Here is a 15,171-nt window from a genome sequence, read left to right as displayed (position 1 = left end):
TGAATCGGGTGACCGCCAGGGTGACCTGCAGAGCACTTCTGAAGCGCTTAAAATGGGTTGAACCATTGGAAGGGGAAGAAGGAGCATTAGAGGTATTAAATTGCTTGACAAGCGCAGGTTGTTATGCTTTTAATTTGCATTTTTGCAGTTGAGCAAGGGTTTTTGTTAACACCTTAAAGTTATGACAAAAGTATCTGGGGAACGTGGAGATGATCTGCACCCTTGAGTTTGGATATAACTCTGGAAGCTAAATTATTTAAAAAAAAACAAAAAAAAACACCTGTAAATGCGTGCCTTAGGTACCCCCGCTCTTTTAGAGTCTTCTAAAGCGTCGAGCGTTTGACTTTATGATTTATTACCTATTGCTTAAGTGCAACTTTTGAACGGCTCTTCTTATATTACTAAATCACTCCGGTGCTTTCCACCCATTTGATTCCAGATGAGTAGATGCCGTCTCTTCTGCCACCTCCTCTGCCTCCTTTTCCGCTGTCCTTTCCCTCGGTCCGCCGCGGCTCCGGCGAGACCTTCCTGCTTGGTCACTCCTCAGTCTGCCCCCGTGCCCCCGAGCAATCAAGCCGTCTTCTAACCTGGCACCTTGTTCGCTGCCCAAAAGGGCTTTTCTCCTGCAGAGATTTCCCTCCCTCTCTCCTTCCCACCGCCAGCAACACTCGGAGCTCAATGACCTTCCAGCTCGCCAGACCCCTGGTCTCATTAACCTTTGGGTTGTCTCACTATCCATCTGATCCTCTCGTGGCATCTATTTCAGTATAATTCAATCCAGAAGTGGATTTTTTTTCTTTTTTTAATCATCACATGCTCCTCATGGGCTTGAGATGATGAGAGCTGCATTTCGTATTTTTGTTTTCGTGTTCCTTGTCTTTTGTCATCCAGTTTCAGAGCTTTTAAGTTAAGTTTATGTTGGATTTTCAAACTTTTCTCCATTTGATGCATGCGTATAAAAAAGTGGCTGGTGCTGGTTTGGGATTTTTTTTTCTTTCCCGTGGCTTTAGTGCTAGGAAATTGGAAGTTACTGCCACGCTGACTTTTTTTTTTAATTTTTATTCCCTTCTGCTCTGCTTTTGACTCGCTCTGTGCATTCAGCAGTGTTCAGACTGCGGAGCTCTGATTTATGGTTTTCAGCATTCTTCAAACCCAGTAGATAAAATGCCGGATAGCCTAAGCATGTGGAGTGTTTTAATCGAAAAGGACAACCTGTTTCACATCTGTCTAAAAGCTGTTATTTCTGTCATAAAACGCTGCACATTACCTGTCTCTTCTGAAGATTAAGGATTAGCAGGGAGAAATATCCATTAGTGCAGCTTTCCTGGTACCCTGGCAAAAACTGGATTACGTATTTCATGGGCTCCTTTGAATATTCTTACTCTTTCAGTTTTTGAAGATATATTTATGGGGAGCTCGCTGCAAAAGGACCTGAGTGCCCCATTTTCAAGTTCATTTGTTCCTGCAGTGCAAAGTAAGGCCGTTGACTTGCATTTTTATTACCCCCAAAAATCCTTTGGCTGCTCTCCTTGTAAGCAGGCTACATCTTCTGAGACACCGATCTTCCTTGGAGTTGAGAGTGCTCGTGGATTTTTTATTTATGCCATTAGACATAAGCACTTCTCTGCAATCTATTTGTACTCTTCTGGCTACAGCCGTGATTAGAGTCCTTGGACTAGTGCAAACAGCCAGTAAATCTCTCTCCGTTTTGACTCAGGCTTCAGTACCCGAAATGCTCTCCAAGTTTGGAGCACTTCTGTTTTGAAATTACAGACGACAAATTCCAAGTGGGTAAAAGTTGATCTGTTAAATCCTTTGCTGCAAAGGGAAATAAGTTTTAGTAAGATTGTGAGGAGGCGTTTACCTTATGGGGATTGGGAAAGGCAAGAGTAAGTGCCAGGACAACATAATCGGGAATAATTTCCTTTCCAGTAAAGCTGATGGGAGCTGAGATAGTTTGGTTGGTGCCACCCTGGGGTGTCACATCAGTGCCGCGCGGGTCCATTGGTGCTACCCTGGGGTGTCACGTCGGTGCCACGTGGGCCCATTGGTGCTACCCTGGGGTGTCACATCGGTGCCACGTGGGCCCATTGGTGCTACCCTGGGGTGTCACGTCAGTGCCGCACGGGTCCATTGGTGCTACACCGGGGTATCACGTCGGTGCTGTGCGGGTCTGTTGGTGCTACCCTGGGGTGTCACATCGGTGCTGCGTGGGCCCATTGGTGCTACACCGGGGTGTCACGTCGGTGCCACGTGGGTCCACTGGCGCTACACCGGGGTGTCACGTTGGTGCCACGCGGGTCTGTTGGTGCTACCCTGGGGTGTCACATCGGTGCCGTGTACCATTGGCACGTGCCAGTAATCATGAAGGGCATTCGGGGAGTTGGATCTGGTATCAATGCCGCGGCCATTTCAGTGCAACCGGATGCACGTTTAAAAGCCTCTTATTTTAAATCAAGCAACGCATAAATGACTGAACCAGCTAACTTAAGACGTCAGCTGCCACAAAATTCCAAGTTACCTGCTCTCATGGCCTCTGGGCCCCTGGAGCTATAGGTTAGCACATACCTATTTCAAGCCCTAAGAATACCAGAACAGCCGTACAGCCCGGAGCAACAGTGTGCCAATTTGCACAGTACCCAACAAGACTGCTTTCCCACCTATTGCTGTATGTGTGTGTGTGTATATGTGTTGTATATGTATATACGCATCTATACACTCTACAAAGTATATATATAATTTTTTAAAGTTTTTTATATATATGCACGCAGACACATATATATGTCTATCTTCTGTTGGAACAGGGATATAAAGTCAACAGTCTCCAGAACCCCTTTAAATGCTTACACACATGTGATGAGTCCGGGTGTTCACGTTTCTTCTTGTCCACAGTTTCTGGCACTGAACGTTTTAGTAGGACGTAATATCACTCAGTGCCTATGCAGAAGCCTGTGCGTTGGTGCGGCACAACGCAACAGCTTCAGGCCATCAACCACGTTGGGATCGCTCGAATCCGCTGGTCTCTTGCCTTCGGTAGGTGTGCATGTGTGTAGCCGAGCCGTTTGCTACCGCTTATTGATATAAAGGTCGTTACTCATTTGAGTTGACCGTTTGATTTGGTTTTGAGCTGAGCCGTAATCCGTTGTGTTAGAAAACCTGAAACCCTAAAACGAGCCGCTTGTGTCCTCGACTGGGCGCTCGCATTTCCCCAGCGAGGCTTGGGGAGCTGCACGCGGCGAAGCAGGCGCAGATTTGGCTGTAGTACCCACGGGCCAGCGCGCGCGGAGAGGGCAGATGAAACGGTTATGCCCTTCCTTGAATTTAGGAATTAGGTCTTACCGTCAGCACTGAAAGGCAAGTTACAGCTTCTTTTCGTAATACCCGTTCCCAGGCATCTAGGAGCCGCTGCGTCTCTGCTTTGGCAATTAAATGCCTGCGCTTGTTTTTTTAAAGACCTGAAACCAAAAGATGGGATAATCCAGTACGACCGTGCTTTGCTGGAGTTCAGAGTCATCAGTACTTTGAAAGCCGCGTTACAGTGAACTCCCCGATGGCTCTGCCCCAGAAGTGACGGCGGCGGCGCGGGGCGGCTTTGGGGCAGCTTCCCGGCCTGCCCACGTCAGCGGAGTCTCCCAAGGGCGTTAGCGGGGCCATCGAAGCCAACGCTTTTTACTCTCTGTATAACGGCCGTGCGCGTTCTCGTGCTGTGACCGAGGATAAGCTCGCGCTGTTGTTTGTTTTGGTGGTAAAAGGCGGCTTTGTGCTGCTGGAAGATACTTTTAAGGATGGCATAAAGCCGGTGTGGTTAAACCCAGCCTCCAAGGAGCGAGCCGGCCCGCTTGTTCGGAGAGCGGATGGAGGCAGCTGCTCTGCCCTCACGTAGCCTGGGCACGCTACGTGCATAACTACCCAATCCTAAATAAAGCGTTTCGACCTGAAGCACCGTTCCAGCGGCAGCTTTTTTTCTTTATAAGGTTCTTCCGACTCGGGAACGTGTCCCAGCAGCTCTGCCTCCCGCATCCTTGCGGCGGTGGTTTGCGAGGATGGTTGTACCATCGGCTGCTTCCTGGCTTTGCGCGAGCGTAAGGTACCGGCTGGGGGGAAAACGCAAGCGGCACCAAATTCAACCCCCCCGAATGCTCGTCGTGTCCTGAGTTTCCCTCCTGTGTTTTAAGTTTCCGACCTTGGCTGTCGGATCACGGCTAACTCGCAGAAGATGCCGCGTGATTTTTCTGTTGATGATGGGTGAGAGGAAGATGCTTGGCAGATGAGAAAGCTTTCTCTTCCACGAAGTGTCGAAGTGCAGACAGGCCACGTATCGAAACTGTGTCGTTCTTGTCAGGTATTAGTTTTGTTTTGCCTCGCGGTAGGGTTGGAGTTAAGGTGTGCAATACAGAGAAGGATTTATTTCTACTTTCTGCTGTGAGATCTGCCATGCTGCGTGCTCTGAGGTTTATTAACATCATCTATTCTGAAGCCAGAATGTGGAGTCCATAATAAACATTTAATAATTACGAGCTGAGCTCTCATATGGATATCTAGGATAGATTCCAAAAAAATCCAAAAAGACAAAAATAACCTTGGAAATATAAGTGTCTGTAATTTTGATTTTACCCAAATGTGTCTGTTCTGAATTTGACTCTCAGAGGCAGTAAATGCCCACAGATTGACTGTGGGTGGTCAGCAGTTCAGCAAATTGGGCCATCCGTCTAAATTTGTCTCCATCTTAACTCTGTCCTCTTCACGTCAGTGCTGTATAAAGCAGTACAATAGGGATTAGATAACTTAGAAGACAGCTTCTGCTGTCATCCTCTAGAGCCCGTTTTCACAGCAGTGAAGTCACCATTTAAGGGCTGTTGCAGACGCAGATGCCCCGAAGCTGATGGTGGTGATGAACCACCTTGGTTGGTGGCCTTGGTTGCGTGCGAGATGCTGCAGGGTTTCGAATTTGCGGTCGCGCGAGTGAGACACTGCAAAGCTGCCCTAAGCTTTTGCCAGATGTGCGCTGTGAGTCTAATGGGAATTTCTGGGAGCAGGAAGCTTAGAGCTGCTGAGGTTTGTGCATCTCCCAGATTCTGGGGTTCGTGGCTTTCAGTTACAGTTATCAAAAAGCATGATTTAAAGTAACATCTCTTTACTATAGCTTCAGGCTGATTGCTGAAGCACCCCCAAGCCAGGACAGAGCTGGGAAATGGAGATGGGCGCTCTTCCAGATTGTACATTATCAGATGAATAATTAACTGTAGTCTAATTGCAAATCCTAATTAGTTTCTTACAACTACACAAACCGCAGGATTGCTTCAGTGTAACGTGGCTAGAGCTTGACCTTCAGGCTTTAATATCGCCGTTGATGTGAACGGGGAAGAACTTGACTTTCAGAGCCTGAGTTAGGTTTGCAGCATTGCAAGACAGAAAGCACCCAGAAGTATTTGTTTTAAAACTAAAAAGATAAGGAACTGCCAAAAACATGCCTTTTCCACGTGTGAATTGCTGTCAGGAAGCTTGTATGTGCTGCTGTTCCTGCGAATGGCACAAACATTTTAGGATACATTTTTGGGGGTTTGGGTTATTTTTGACCAATTTCATAGACTTGATGTGGAATTGGTAGATGGATTTTGCTTTGTCATAGCCCATAATATGATTTCACAAGGAAGTATGGTCTCTGGAGGACAGTGCTTTGTAGCTAACCTTGAGTGTGTCAGAAACGGCAAAGCGTAATGGGAGATGCACATATTTTTCTATCCTATTCTTTGCTTTTAAGGAGTGACTAGCGGGGGCCTGCTGCCATAGATGTCGTTCAGTGCTTTGATCACAGGAGAACCAAATGGCACATGTAGCCCTGGATTCTCTGCGAGAAATGTGGAGGCAGCAGCTATAGGAGAGGAAAGAGGGAGCGGTTTGGCTTCTCGATTGCTGTTTCCAGGAAATCTCATTTCCAGGTTGGCTCTAGAGAGCTTTGTCATTAATATTACAGGTGAAAAGATGACTGTTTGCCTCAGTGAGAGGTGTAGAGGATACAACCAGCAAGGAGAGAAGAAATAACAGCCGGTGTTAGACACATGTATTGACAACCTGAGCAATGCATAACCCCAAATTAATTAATGACCAGCAAATAATGTTAAGACGGGCTTGAGTAATGTGAATAACCGGAAGACGCTGATACTAAAGTTACAGAATGCGTTTTGTTGGTGAAAACACCGGGTGAGCGATGGCCAAGTTGAACAATTCCTATCAAAATGTATTTGTTTTTCTTCTTGCATAGGTGATACTGAGCAGGAGCTGGGACCCCCTCCATCTGTCGATGAGGCAGCGAATACACTCATGACTCGCCTGGGCTTCCTCCTGGGAGAGAAAGTCACGGAGGTACAACCAGGGCCCCAGTACAGCATGGAGGTGCAGGACGAGAACCAGGTACGCTGTCTCTTCCATCCCTTCCCTGCTTTTGTCGCAGCAGCTCTATCGGTTATGATTAAAATGCAGCATGTGAGATAGGGGTTATTTTCTAATTATACGGCAGCCAAGTGTCTCATTACGGTGAAATAGTTGTTATGGGGTAGAAGGTCCTATCTCCCTGTTAAACCGTGAATCATCATTCCACTCCAGCAGTCCACGTTTCGGGGATCAGCTGCTGCTGCGTGAAACGGCGGCTGTTGTTTTTCTGTTCCTGCAAAAGTTGTAGGAGTGGGGTAGCGTTGCTAGTCAGATTATAGTGATCAAAATAATGTGGACTTGCGTGGCACCTTAAATGTTAGGAAGGCTTCCAAAGCATTTTAGCAAGGTTACGTAAAGTCTCATGAATTTTCCAGGAGGGACAGGTAAGTAGCAATATCCTGATTTTATAGATGGTCACAGGTTTTGCTCATGTTTGCCTTAGATGATGATTTCATAATTCAAAACAGATACAGAACCAAACCATAAAATCTTTATTGTGATAAAGCTTGTTAAATCCTCTCTGGCTGAAAAGCAAACTAGCAATAAGGCCACGGTTCTGGCTGAAATGTAGGTTTTGTGGAAACTGCCTGAATTTCTCCTTCCTGCTCCCCAGCCCTCCACTCCCAGCAGTGTCGACAAGGTGAGAATGAAACTAAGAAACCATTTTTTTTAGATGACAAAAGGTTAGCCCATTATGTAGCCTGAAACTCAAAGCCTAGGTGCAAGTCCCTCTTTTTAAAAATTTTTTTTAACAGATTCATTGCATGACTTTGCACAAGTCCCAGTGAGGGTACTCCTTCCACCTGCCTTAAGCTATTTGAGATATCTAACATTGGCACAATTCAGAGGACCTGATTTAAGGTCCTGAATTCCCTAAAAGAGTCAATGGAAAGTGGCAGCCAAGAAGATGGCTCCATGCATTAAAGCCAAATGCTCGTAGTACTGTGTGCACTTATACTTCATTTCTCTTCCCCTGACTCCTACCGTGTTGTGTCCAGTTCCTTGCTTCCTTCCAGGACACTGTGTGTGTGCATGCATGTAGGAATAAATTAAAGACCAGGAGGATAGTCATCCAATGTATTCATGAGAACCACGTCAGAATTACAGGAAATGGTGCATATTATTAATTGTGGTTATTTTTCTAATCCGTTGGTTGGGAGTGCTTTAAGTCTTGCTTATCAGCAAGTACCTGCTGGCCTTTGAAATGGAGCAAAAGCATTTTTTAATGTCATTTTTGCATCCTATACTGGCTTGATATTGTCAAAATAACTTTAGTTATGCCTCCTAACTGTGTGAGTAGCCGTTCTCTTCCTCTCTCTAATGATTCAAAAAAGTCTTCAAAATATCTAGAATTTTGGTCCAGGTGTATTTATTTTCCAGTGGCATGGGTCATATTGTTTAAATAGCCCTGATTACTCTTAACAGTGCAAGTCACTGCCAGATTTTAACCCTCAGAAGGTTTTAAGGTAGAGTGTGAGGGCATTTCTCGCTAATGCGAGAGCAACACAGGGTCAGAGTAAGCAGTGTAAATTGGATCAACTCAATGAAGAAGCTAGAACAAGATCAGGAAGATGAGCTGTTGTTGCTGTTTGAAATCCAAAGGAAAGAATAGCAGCTGCCTAGAGGAAGATCGTGGAGGATGGGGGTTTTATTCCAGTAGCAAACGTGAAAGCGAACTGGCTGGGAGAGCTGGTTCTCAGTGAGCAGGGTGGTGGGCTGCCTCCTGGAGCATCTCGATCCTGCACTGTACCCTGACCCAAAAGGTGTTTTGACATCCATCTTCCGCGTGGGCTAAAGGGTTAATATGCAGCACGCTTGAGAGCCAAGAAATGTGTTTTTGTAAAACTTTTGCTCTTTAGCGCATTCATTAAGCTTTTGGTGATTTCATTCATTTTTTTTATGCAAGTTGGGGTGGATTCGAAATGTACTTCACTCTACACTGTGCTGGAAAATGTACTTTTAACGGGCACGCATTTGAGCTGAATACTTCAAAGCTAAGCAGAGCTTTCTGCTATAAATGGTTCCTTTTGTTGTTGCCTTTTGAAAAAAATTAAAAATCCTATCTTTTCTCAAAAGTAAAAGATGTCTTTGGAGAATAAATAAAAGAAAAATCTTAAGAGAAACAGCAGAGAGTTGTGCTCTAAAATAGATTGATATCTTAGGCTGCGTGCTAATTTTTGCATGAAGAAAGTTCTACAGGGCCTTTGAATGCTATTCATGTGCTGGGGAAGATAAAGAGAAGCTGATTCCTCAATTACCGAGTTAATTTTTTCCTTTCTTTGTGAGCATCTCCTGCTGTCAGTGCTTGCCTAGAATCACAGACTATTTTAGGTTGGAAATGACCTCTAGAGATCTTCTGATCTAAGTTGAATGTTAGACCGTGTCACTCAGGCTTTGTCCGGTCGAGTTTTGAAAATCTCCAAGGCTGGAGAATCTGGGCAGCCTCTTCCAGTGCTTGAGGACTCCAACTGTGAAGGGCTTTTTCCTTATAGCTAGCGGAAAATTTCTTCGCTGCAGCTTGTGCCTGTAGCCTCTTGTCCTTTCCCTTTGCACTTCAGAGAAGAGTCTTCTCCATATTCCCCTGTAGATGGTGAAAGATCTCAACTACAGCTAGATGCAATTTAGGCTTCTCTTCTCCAGGCTGAATTAACCCACCTCCTTCAGCCTTTCTTCACATGTCGCATGCCCCAGCCCTCTAACGGGCTTGGTGGCCCTCCTCTGACTTTCTCCATTTGTCAGATTCTCATGCAGGGGAGCCCCAAGCAGCACGTGGCTTTTCGTCCATGCTTTCTCAAATGCTGAGTAGAGGGAAATGATCACATACCTTCTGCTTTCCCCGGTAGACTTCATCACTGCAATGGTGCACTGGAGCAGCTTGTGTTTAGAGCAAGGAAGTCATCTAAATAGAGTGCAAAGAGTTTATGGAGCTCATTATTTCCTTCCCAGGCCCCTTTTCCCCAGAGGCCTGGCTGCAGCAATCCTTTCCTGCCTAGGCGGGTGGGCAACCTTGCTACGTTGGTGCCACTCTGTCCAGATCTGCCAGCATCAGGGTGCCCACCATCGACCACTAGCTCTTTCTGAATGAGAGCCGTTCTCAAATATGCTCCAATGTAAAGCTGCTTATGCGCCGCAGCGTGCAGATCTCCTGAAAACCTCCCTGGTTCTCCTTCCCAGGCTGAATTTCTTCAGCTACCTTGCATAAACTAGTATTGAAAATCAAGCAGCAAGCCATTTCTGGGATTTGCAAAAATTAATTCTTCTACTAATCATTGATTAATTAAAATCTGATTGAGACTTTGACTATTAGTTTGCACTTGAATTTAAAAACGAAAACAATTTTCTAGGTTTTAATTTGTTAATTTACAAGGTCTGGGCAAAGCAAATGTTCTGTGTATAAAAAGCCGGGAGTAGGCTGCTGCTTATTATTCTAACCATGCTTTGCCTTCTGAAGCGAGAAAATAATTATTTGCAATCTCACCAAGGCTGAGCTAAAGTGAAGATAAGGAATAGAGGTGTTTTCACTAAAACTGTCCAAATCTGTAAATCTGGCACATTGCATTTCCATTCAATTGCCTTATTTTGAATATGTCAAAGGATACATTTTCTAATCCAGATTGCTATGAAATTGCGTGTTTTATGTGCAGTCTCTTTCTTAATCATGCCTTGTTTAATGAGAGATCGCAAATGCCAAAGAATAAATCCTTTTTCTGCTACTTTCAGAAACTTTTTTTTAACCGTACTGGCTGCCAGCGAAGCACAAAGGACAATGAGACTATGACAGAACAGTTCAATTTTTCAAAGCTTAGTGAAAATGTGACAGATGAAACAACAGCAGTAATAATATAGGTTGTTCCGTCAATGGAAATTTTTATTTAAAACTTGCATAGAGGAACATTTTTCTATATCAATACAAAAATAAAACATGTCAATCAATGCCAAGTGATATACTGTGTTATTTGGTAATTTCCAGTTGCAAGTAACTTGTTCTTAAGGAGCTGCATTAATAACACTACAGATAAATATTTAAGAATATCACTTTTTGGCGTTTCATGAAAGAACGATGTTATCAGCTGGAGGAAAAATGAGCGTACCAGTCTTGCACTGAATTTTAGCTTGCTTTAAAGTGTGATTTTTCTGCATTTTAAGGTTTCTGAATTTTATTTTGTTAGTATCGGGATTAGTTTCAGCAGACATTTGTTTAAAATAACACTTGAAACAAGGGTGTAGAAGAACCTTGCCCTAAAGAATTTATAATAGTAATAATGCTTCGCATTCTGACAGTTCCTAAATGTGAACTGATTAAATTTTTAGATGCTGTAGTATCATTTAGGCTAGGAACAGTGAAAGAGCAGAATCACAGAATCGGAGAGTGGTTGAGGCTGGCAGGGACCTCTGGAGATCGTCCGGTCCAATTTGGAACCTCAAAAGCTGCATTACGTTGTGTTTGATGCAGTTCACTGTGCTGTAGGTGAGTTGAAGAAAATGAGCATTGGACAAAGCTAATTCCATAGCTCAAGTGTACAGATGGAGTCTAGTGACCTGGGACAGATGAGAAGAGACAGTCCCACTGTCGTGGGTAGCTCAGGGAAAACATCTGCTTGATAGGTAGCAGTGATCCAGAAGGAGAGCCCCATGTTAGCTTATGTTAAGAAAGCTACATAAAACTTAGCAATTTTAAGGGGACAAAAAAATCATAGAATATTTTCATATTGAATCTTGACGCACAAGCACCTTTTAATTTGGGCAGTAGAATTAATTAGGTAATCAGAAAGTAAATTACAGAAATTAAAACCAGTTTCACAAAAATCAATGCAGTGTTTAGACATCTGAAAAGATTGCAGTACGAGCGAATGGAAGAGGTTGGTTGAGAGCCAAGACGTGTGGCAGGTTATATGATGAACGAGTGAAACTGGAATATACAGGGAGTCGGAATTTATAGGGCAGCCAGTCTGCCTCCAATTCCTGGAAGGCTACTGGGGAAAAAAAGAGATCTGTTTATAAGGACATAGAATATAAAAGAACGGAAAACACCAATAAGCATGATCCACTTGGTGGCACGGTACATTGGATGGGGAGAGGAAAGCGTTGGTTTTTTTTCTCCCGAGGACTCCCAAAGATGATACGGTGGCGGCCACCTCATTTGCTGCTGGGGTATTTTATATGGCTTCTGCAGGGGGATTATAAATTTATGGAAATACTATGGTTCAGTTGCTACTGTGTTGCAGTCTCTCTGTTCTCCGAGTTTCTCCGTCCTGCCTGTTGTACGGGATGCTCTATTTTGCCTCAAATGTCTGATTACATTATGGGTAAGGATTCTTACAAGGCACAGTGGGATTCCTGGGATGTACTAGCTCGCTTCCCAGTAGCCTTCTAATTTAGAAACCAGTAAATCTTTCACATGTTCTACTTAAAGTCAGGCCCAGGCATTTTTTTAAGCTTCAAGTAGGTGATAGTGAAAAAGCAAAAAAAAAATGTAGACTTCAAACATGTTCTGCAGTTTGCAAGTCTGATACTTCTTTTGGTCCCCCAGGTTTCAAATGGCATAAAAAAAAAGGGAAATACAAATTTATATGATTATGAGGGGAGTATTCACAGAGAATAAAAGAAGTCTCGATTAAGCAAATTTGGAGCGATCCCCCGAATCTAAAAACCTCTCCGAAAGACTCCGCTGCGAATTCAAAGAAACTTGAAATTGAACGTTTTAGGTTTTTGGAGAGGAAGTATTAAAGGCAGTTATGCCTTTTGAAGGGATTAGCAAGTTATTTCTGTGTGATCGCTACGAAGCACTGTGTAACGTTTATTAAATTGCCGTGTTAGGTGAACAAGAACACCTTCCCCGGGTTGCGGTCAGCGAGCCGTCCTCTGTGCTTGCCACGCTTTGGTAAATCAGGGCAACATTTTTTTTTTATTTCATACAAATATTTTAGGACGTATCTTCAGAAAAGAGTATCTTTTGCTAGGGAAGCGTGCAGATGGCTCATGTAGCCCGTGGTTAAAACAAAGGCGCTGTGTTAAATCACAGCTAGTCTCAAGCTGAATTCAATGATTTTGTTGGTTTAATAGATGAATGTCTGCACACAGTAATTAAATACATGAGCTTTTCTGAGATTCTTGCACATGGTTTCTTACGGGTTCTTTCCAAAGTAACTTTTAAAATGCCGGTCTTTTATAATGCTGCTTTGGAGAGCAACCTTTTCCCTATTGCGTTTTTCCGAAGACTTTATTGGGCAGGGAAAGCCGTTCTGTCCGGGGAAGGGCTTTCTCCTATCTAGATAAGGAATCTCAAACTTCCTCTTTGCAAGGGTGTAAAACCATTGTGGCTTCTCTTGAATGGAAGAAACACTTAGAGAGCAAAATAAAACTCGCAGTCCCGCTGAGATTTCTGACCGGATGGAAATGTCACAGAGGTCCATATAGGATTTCCTGTATGGGATGGGTCTAGCTGTGAGTAAAGGTGAGATCATGCTGTATACTTATCGCCCTGAGGATCTCCACCCAGCTAGAGGCGCAAATTTACCCCACTGTATTGTACTTTTTGTTTATTTGGTTTTTACTTTCTGCTCAAAATTAAGAAAATGCTGAAGTTTTGTGCTAAACTGTGGTATAAGGCTTATGGTACGTGCTACTTGATTTGTTTTCTGGGTTTCCTGTTGAACGTGGGAGCTGGACTCTGTTCCGTTCCAAGAAGGAAAGAAGTTGAAAACACATCCAGGGTTTCTACGTGTTTTTCACAGATGTAGGGAAGCGTAGTGGATAGTTTCATTTTGAACAGTGGAGCACATTTTCCCCCCCCCGTCCGGAGGAAGCAAATCCTCCTGCACGAGCTCCAGAAGGATTTCTTCTCCCGCGGCGAGCGGTTGCGCTGAGTGACGTGTTCCCGGTTGCAATTTTTGCAGAGCTCGGCCGTAACGCAGCGGATAAGTCCCTGCTCCACGCTGACCAGCAGCACGGCCTCGCCGCCGGCCAGCAGCCCCTGCTCCACCCTGCCTCCCGTCAGCACCAACGTGACGGCCAAGGACTGCAGCTATGGTGCCGTCACCAGCCCCACGTCCACCCTCGAGAGCAGAGACAGCGGCATCATAGGTGAGTAGCCAACTCTCCTCCTCGTTCTCACCGAGCCGCCTCCGACGCGAAGCCGGGCAGCAATCCACTGGATTGGTTTAACATGCTTTTTTATACATAATACACGTTTGCTGATAAATGGAAAGGTTTTGCATTATTCAAGTTGATACGTCAGTAACCAAGGTGAATTATACCCCGTCTTCCACTCCTCATTGGTAAAACTCTATATAGAGTCGGTGAAATTTGGGATGGATGAGGTTGATAATAGCGTAAATTATTTGATACAAAGTTCTGGAAAGTGTTTAAATGGTGAAAGAGGAAAAGTTTGCTTTTTTTTCTCCTTTTATTTTTGCTTCGCGTCTTCCTCCCGTCTTTTCTGATTCGCTTTTTTTTTGGCTTATCACAACCTTTCTTCCCAACAGTTTTTTTGCCTCCTTTAATTCTAGTGAGGTTACGTTGTTGCTTCTACCAAGTTTTTCTGTTGTTCTATATGGTTTCCTTCAGCTGCTGTCTGTGCTTATTTATGAATGCAGAGATGCTAATTTGGGGAGAGAAAAGTTTTTTGGCCCAATAAGAAAGATGGGATGGTCTCAGCGCCAGGCAATGGCTATAATTTGGGGCTACCATCCCCTCCTACTACTTCAAGTAAACTTAGAAGTATCTTTTTCTTTTTCTTTTTCTTTTTCTTTTAGCATTTTTTTATTAGCGTTTTTCTTCCCCTAATGCTGTTTGGTCCATGGCCACTGTTCCTTGATGTTAGAGGAGAGAGAACGGATGATGTTATCACATTTATGGTTCACATACTGTGGAATTTTCTATACCAACACTTGATGGGAAGAGGGAGACTCGTTGTCAAATGTGCTCTTTTCTGTTACACTTGCTGTAAGTTAGTTTTTGTAATGCTTCCTAACATGCTATTACTCATGTCATCCTTTTAGAGAAATTATGAGGATTATTTTAGATTCTCCCTAGCCTCCACCTCTTCCTGTCAGTACAACAGTTGCTCTTTGGGAGTATTGCTTCTCATGTTCAGTTCTCTTTCTGTTAAAAAATAGGACTTTATTTCTGTATTCACATATCTGATATTTGTGCATTAAAGGAGGAGCATTTTTAAGGCCTGTACGTAAGACTGATTGCCTTCTGTGCCCTGGGGCTGTCACTGTCACCTGTATCCATATTCTCTTAAGCTCAGCAGTGGGCAGGAGCAGGGTTATCGTAAAACAAATTTTGGTGGATTCCTGTGGTGGTTATAGCAGGTTTTTCACTGGCATAATCTATAGATTTGAAGAGCTTTTTATGCAGAGGATCTTGAGCAAACATATGCAGATTAACTTCTGTTTAATAACTGTAAAGGCACAATGGAAGAAAAGTAATTGCTATGGAAATTCAGGCAGGTTGGTGCTAGTTTCGTTGTCCTTTCCGCATTTTTAACGTTGAATATTTGTCTGGATAAGAAGATGCTGCTTTGCCAACAATTTCTGTAGTGCTTAAAAGCAGAAAAAGACGAGAGAAAGGCTGACAATTTAGGGAAGTTAGTTGTGCTAATGATTAATATTTTGCTTGGCTGATCAGGAAATTTGGACTTAGCTTCAGCTCCTGTATGCCACAAGAACCTTAGTTGCTCTTCTGCCTGCATGATCTTAAAATGCAAATATGTAAGCTATTCTGAGCTGCATA

At 43.9% G+C, this 15,171-nt stretch overlaps 1 protein-coding gene across 1 annotated transcript in view; it reads left to right on the top strand.

Annotated features, from left to right (window-relative positions):
• Positions 1-15,171, top strand: part of TANC2 (tetratricopeptide repeat, ankyrin repeat and coiled-coil containing 2) — a 248,609-nt gene that overhangs the window by 137,225 nt on the left and 96,213 nt on the right. Inside the window, exons 7-8 of the mRNA XM_067311864.1 lie at positions 6,263-6,411; positions 13,329-13,515. Coding sequence (XP_067167965.1) covers positions 6,263-6,411; positions 13,329-13,515 — 336 coding nt within the window. The remainder of the gene's footprint in view (positions 1-6,262; positions 6,412-13,328; positions 13,516-15,171) is intronic.

The sequence above is a fragment of the Apteryx mantelli genome, chromosome 28 (genome assembly GCF_036417845.1).
Source record: "Apteryx mantelli isolate bAptMan1 chromosome 28, bAptMan1.hap1, whole genome shotgun sequence".
NCBI classification, from domain to species: Eukaryota; Metazoa; Chordata; class Aves; order Apterygiformes; family Apterygidae; genus Apteryx; species Apteryx mantelli.
The sequence above is the reverse complement of the archived record's forward strand: the minus strand, read 5'-3'. Positions and strand labels throughout refer to the sequence as shown.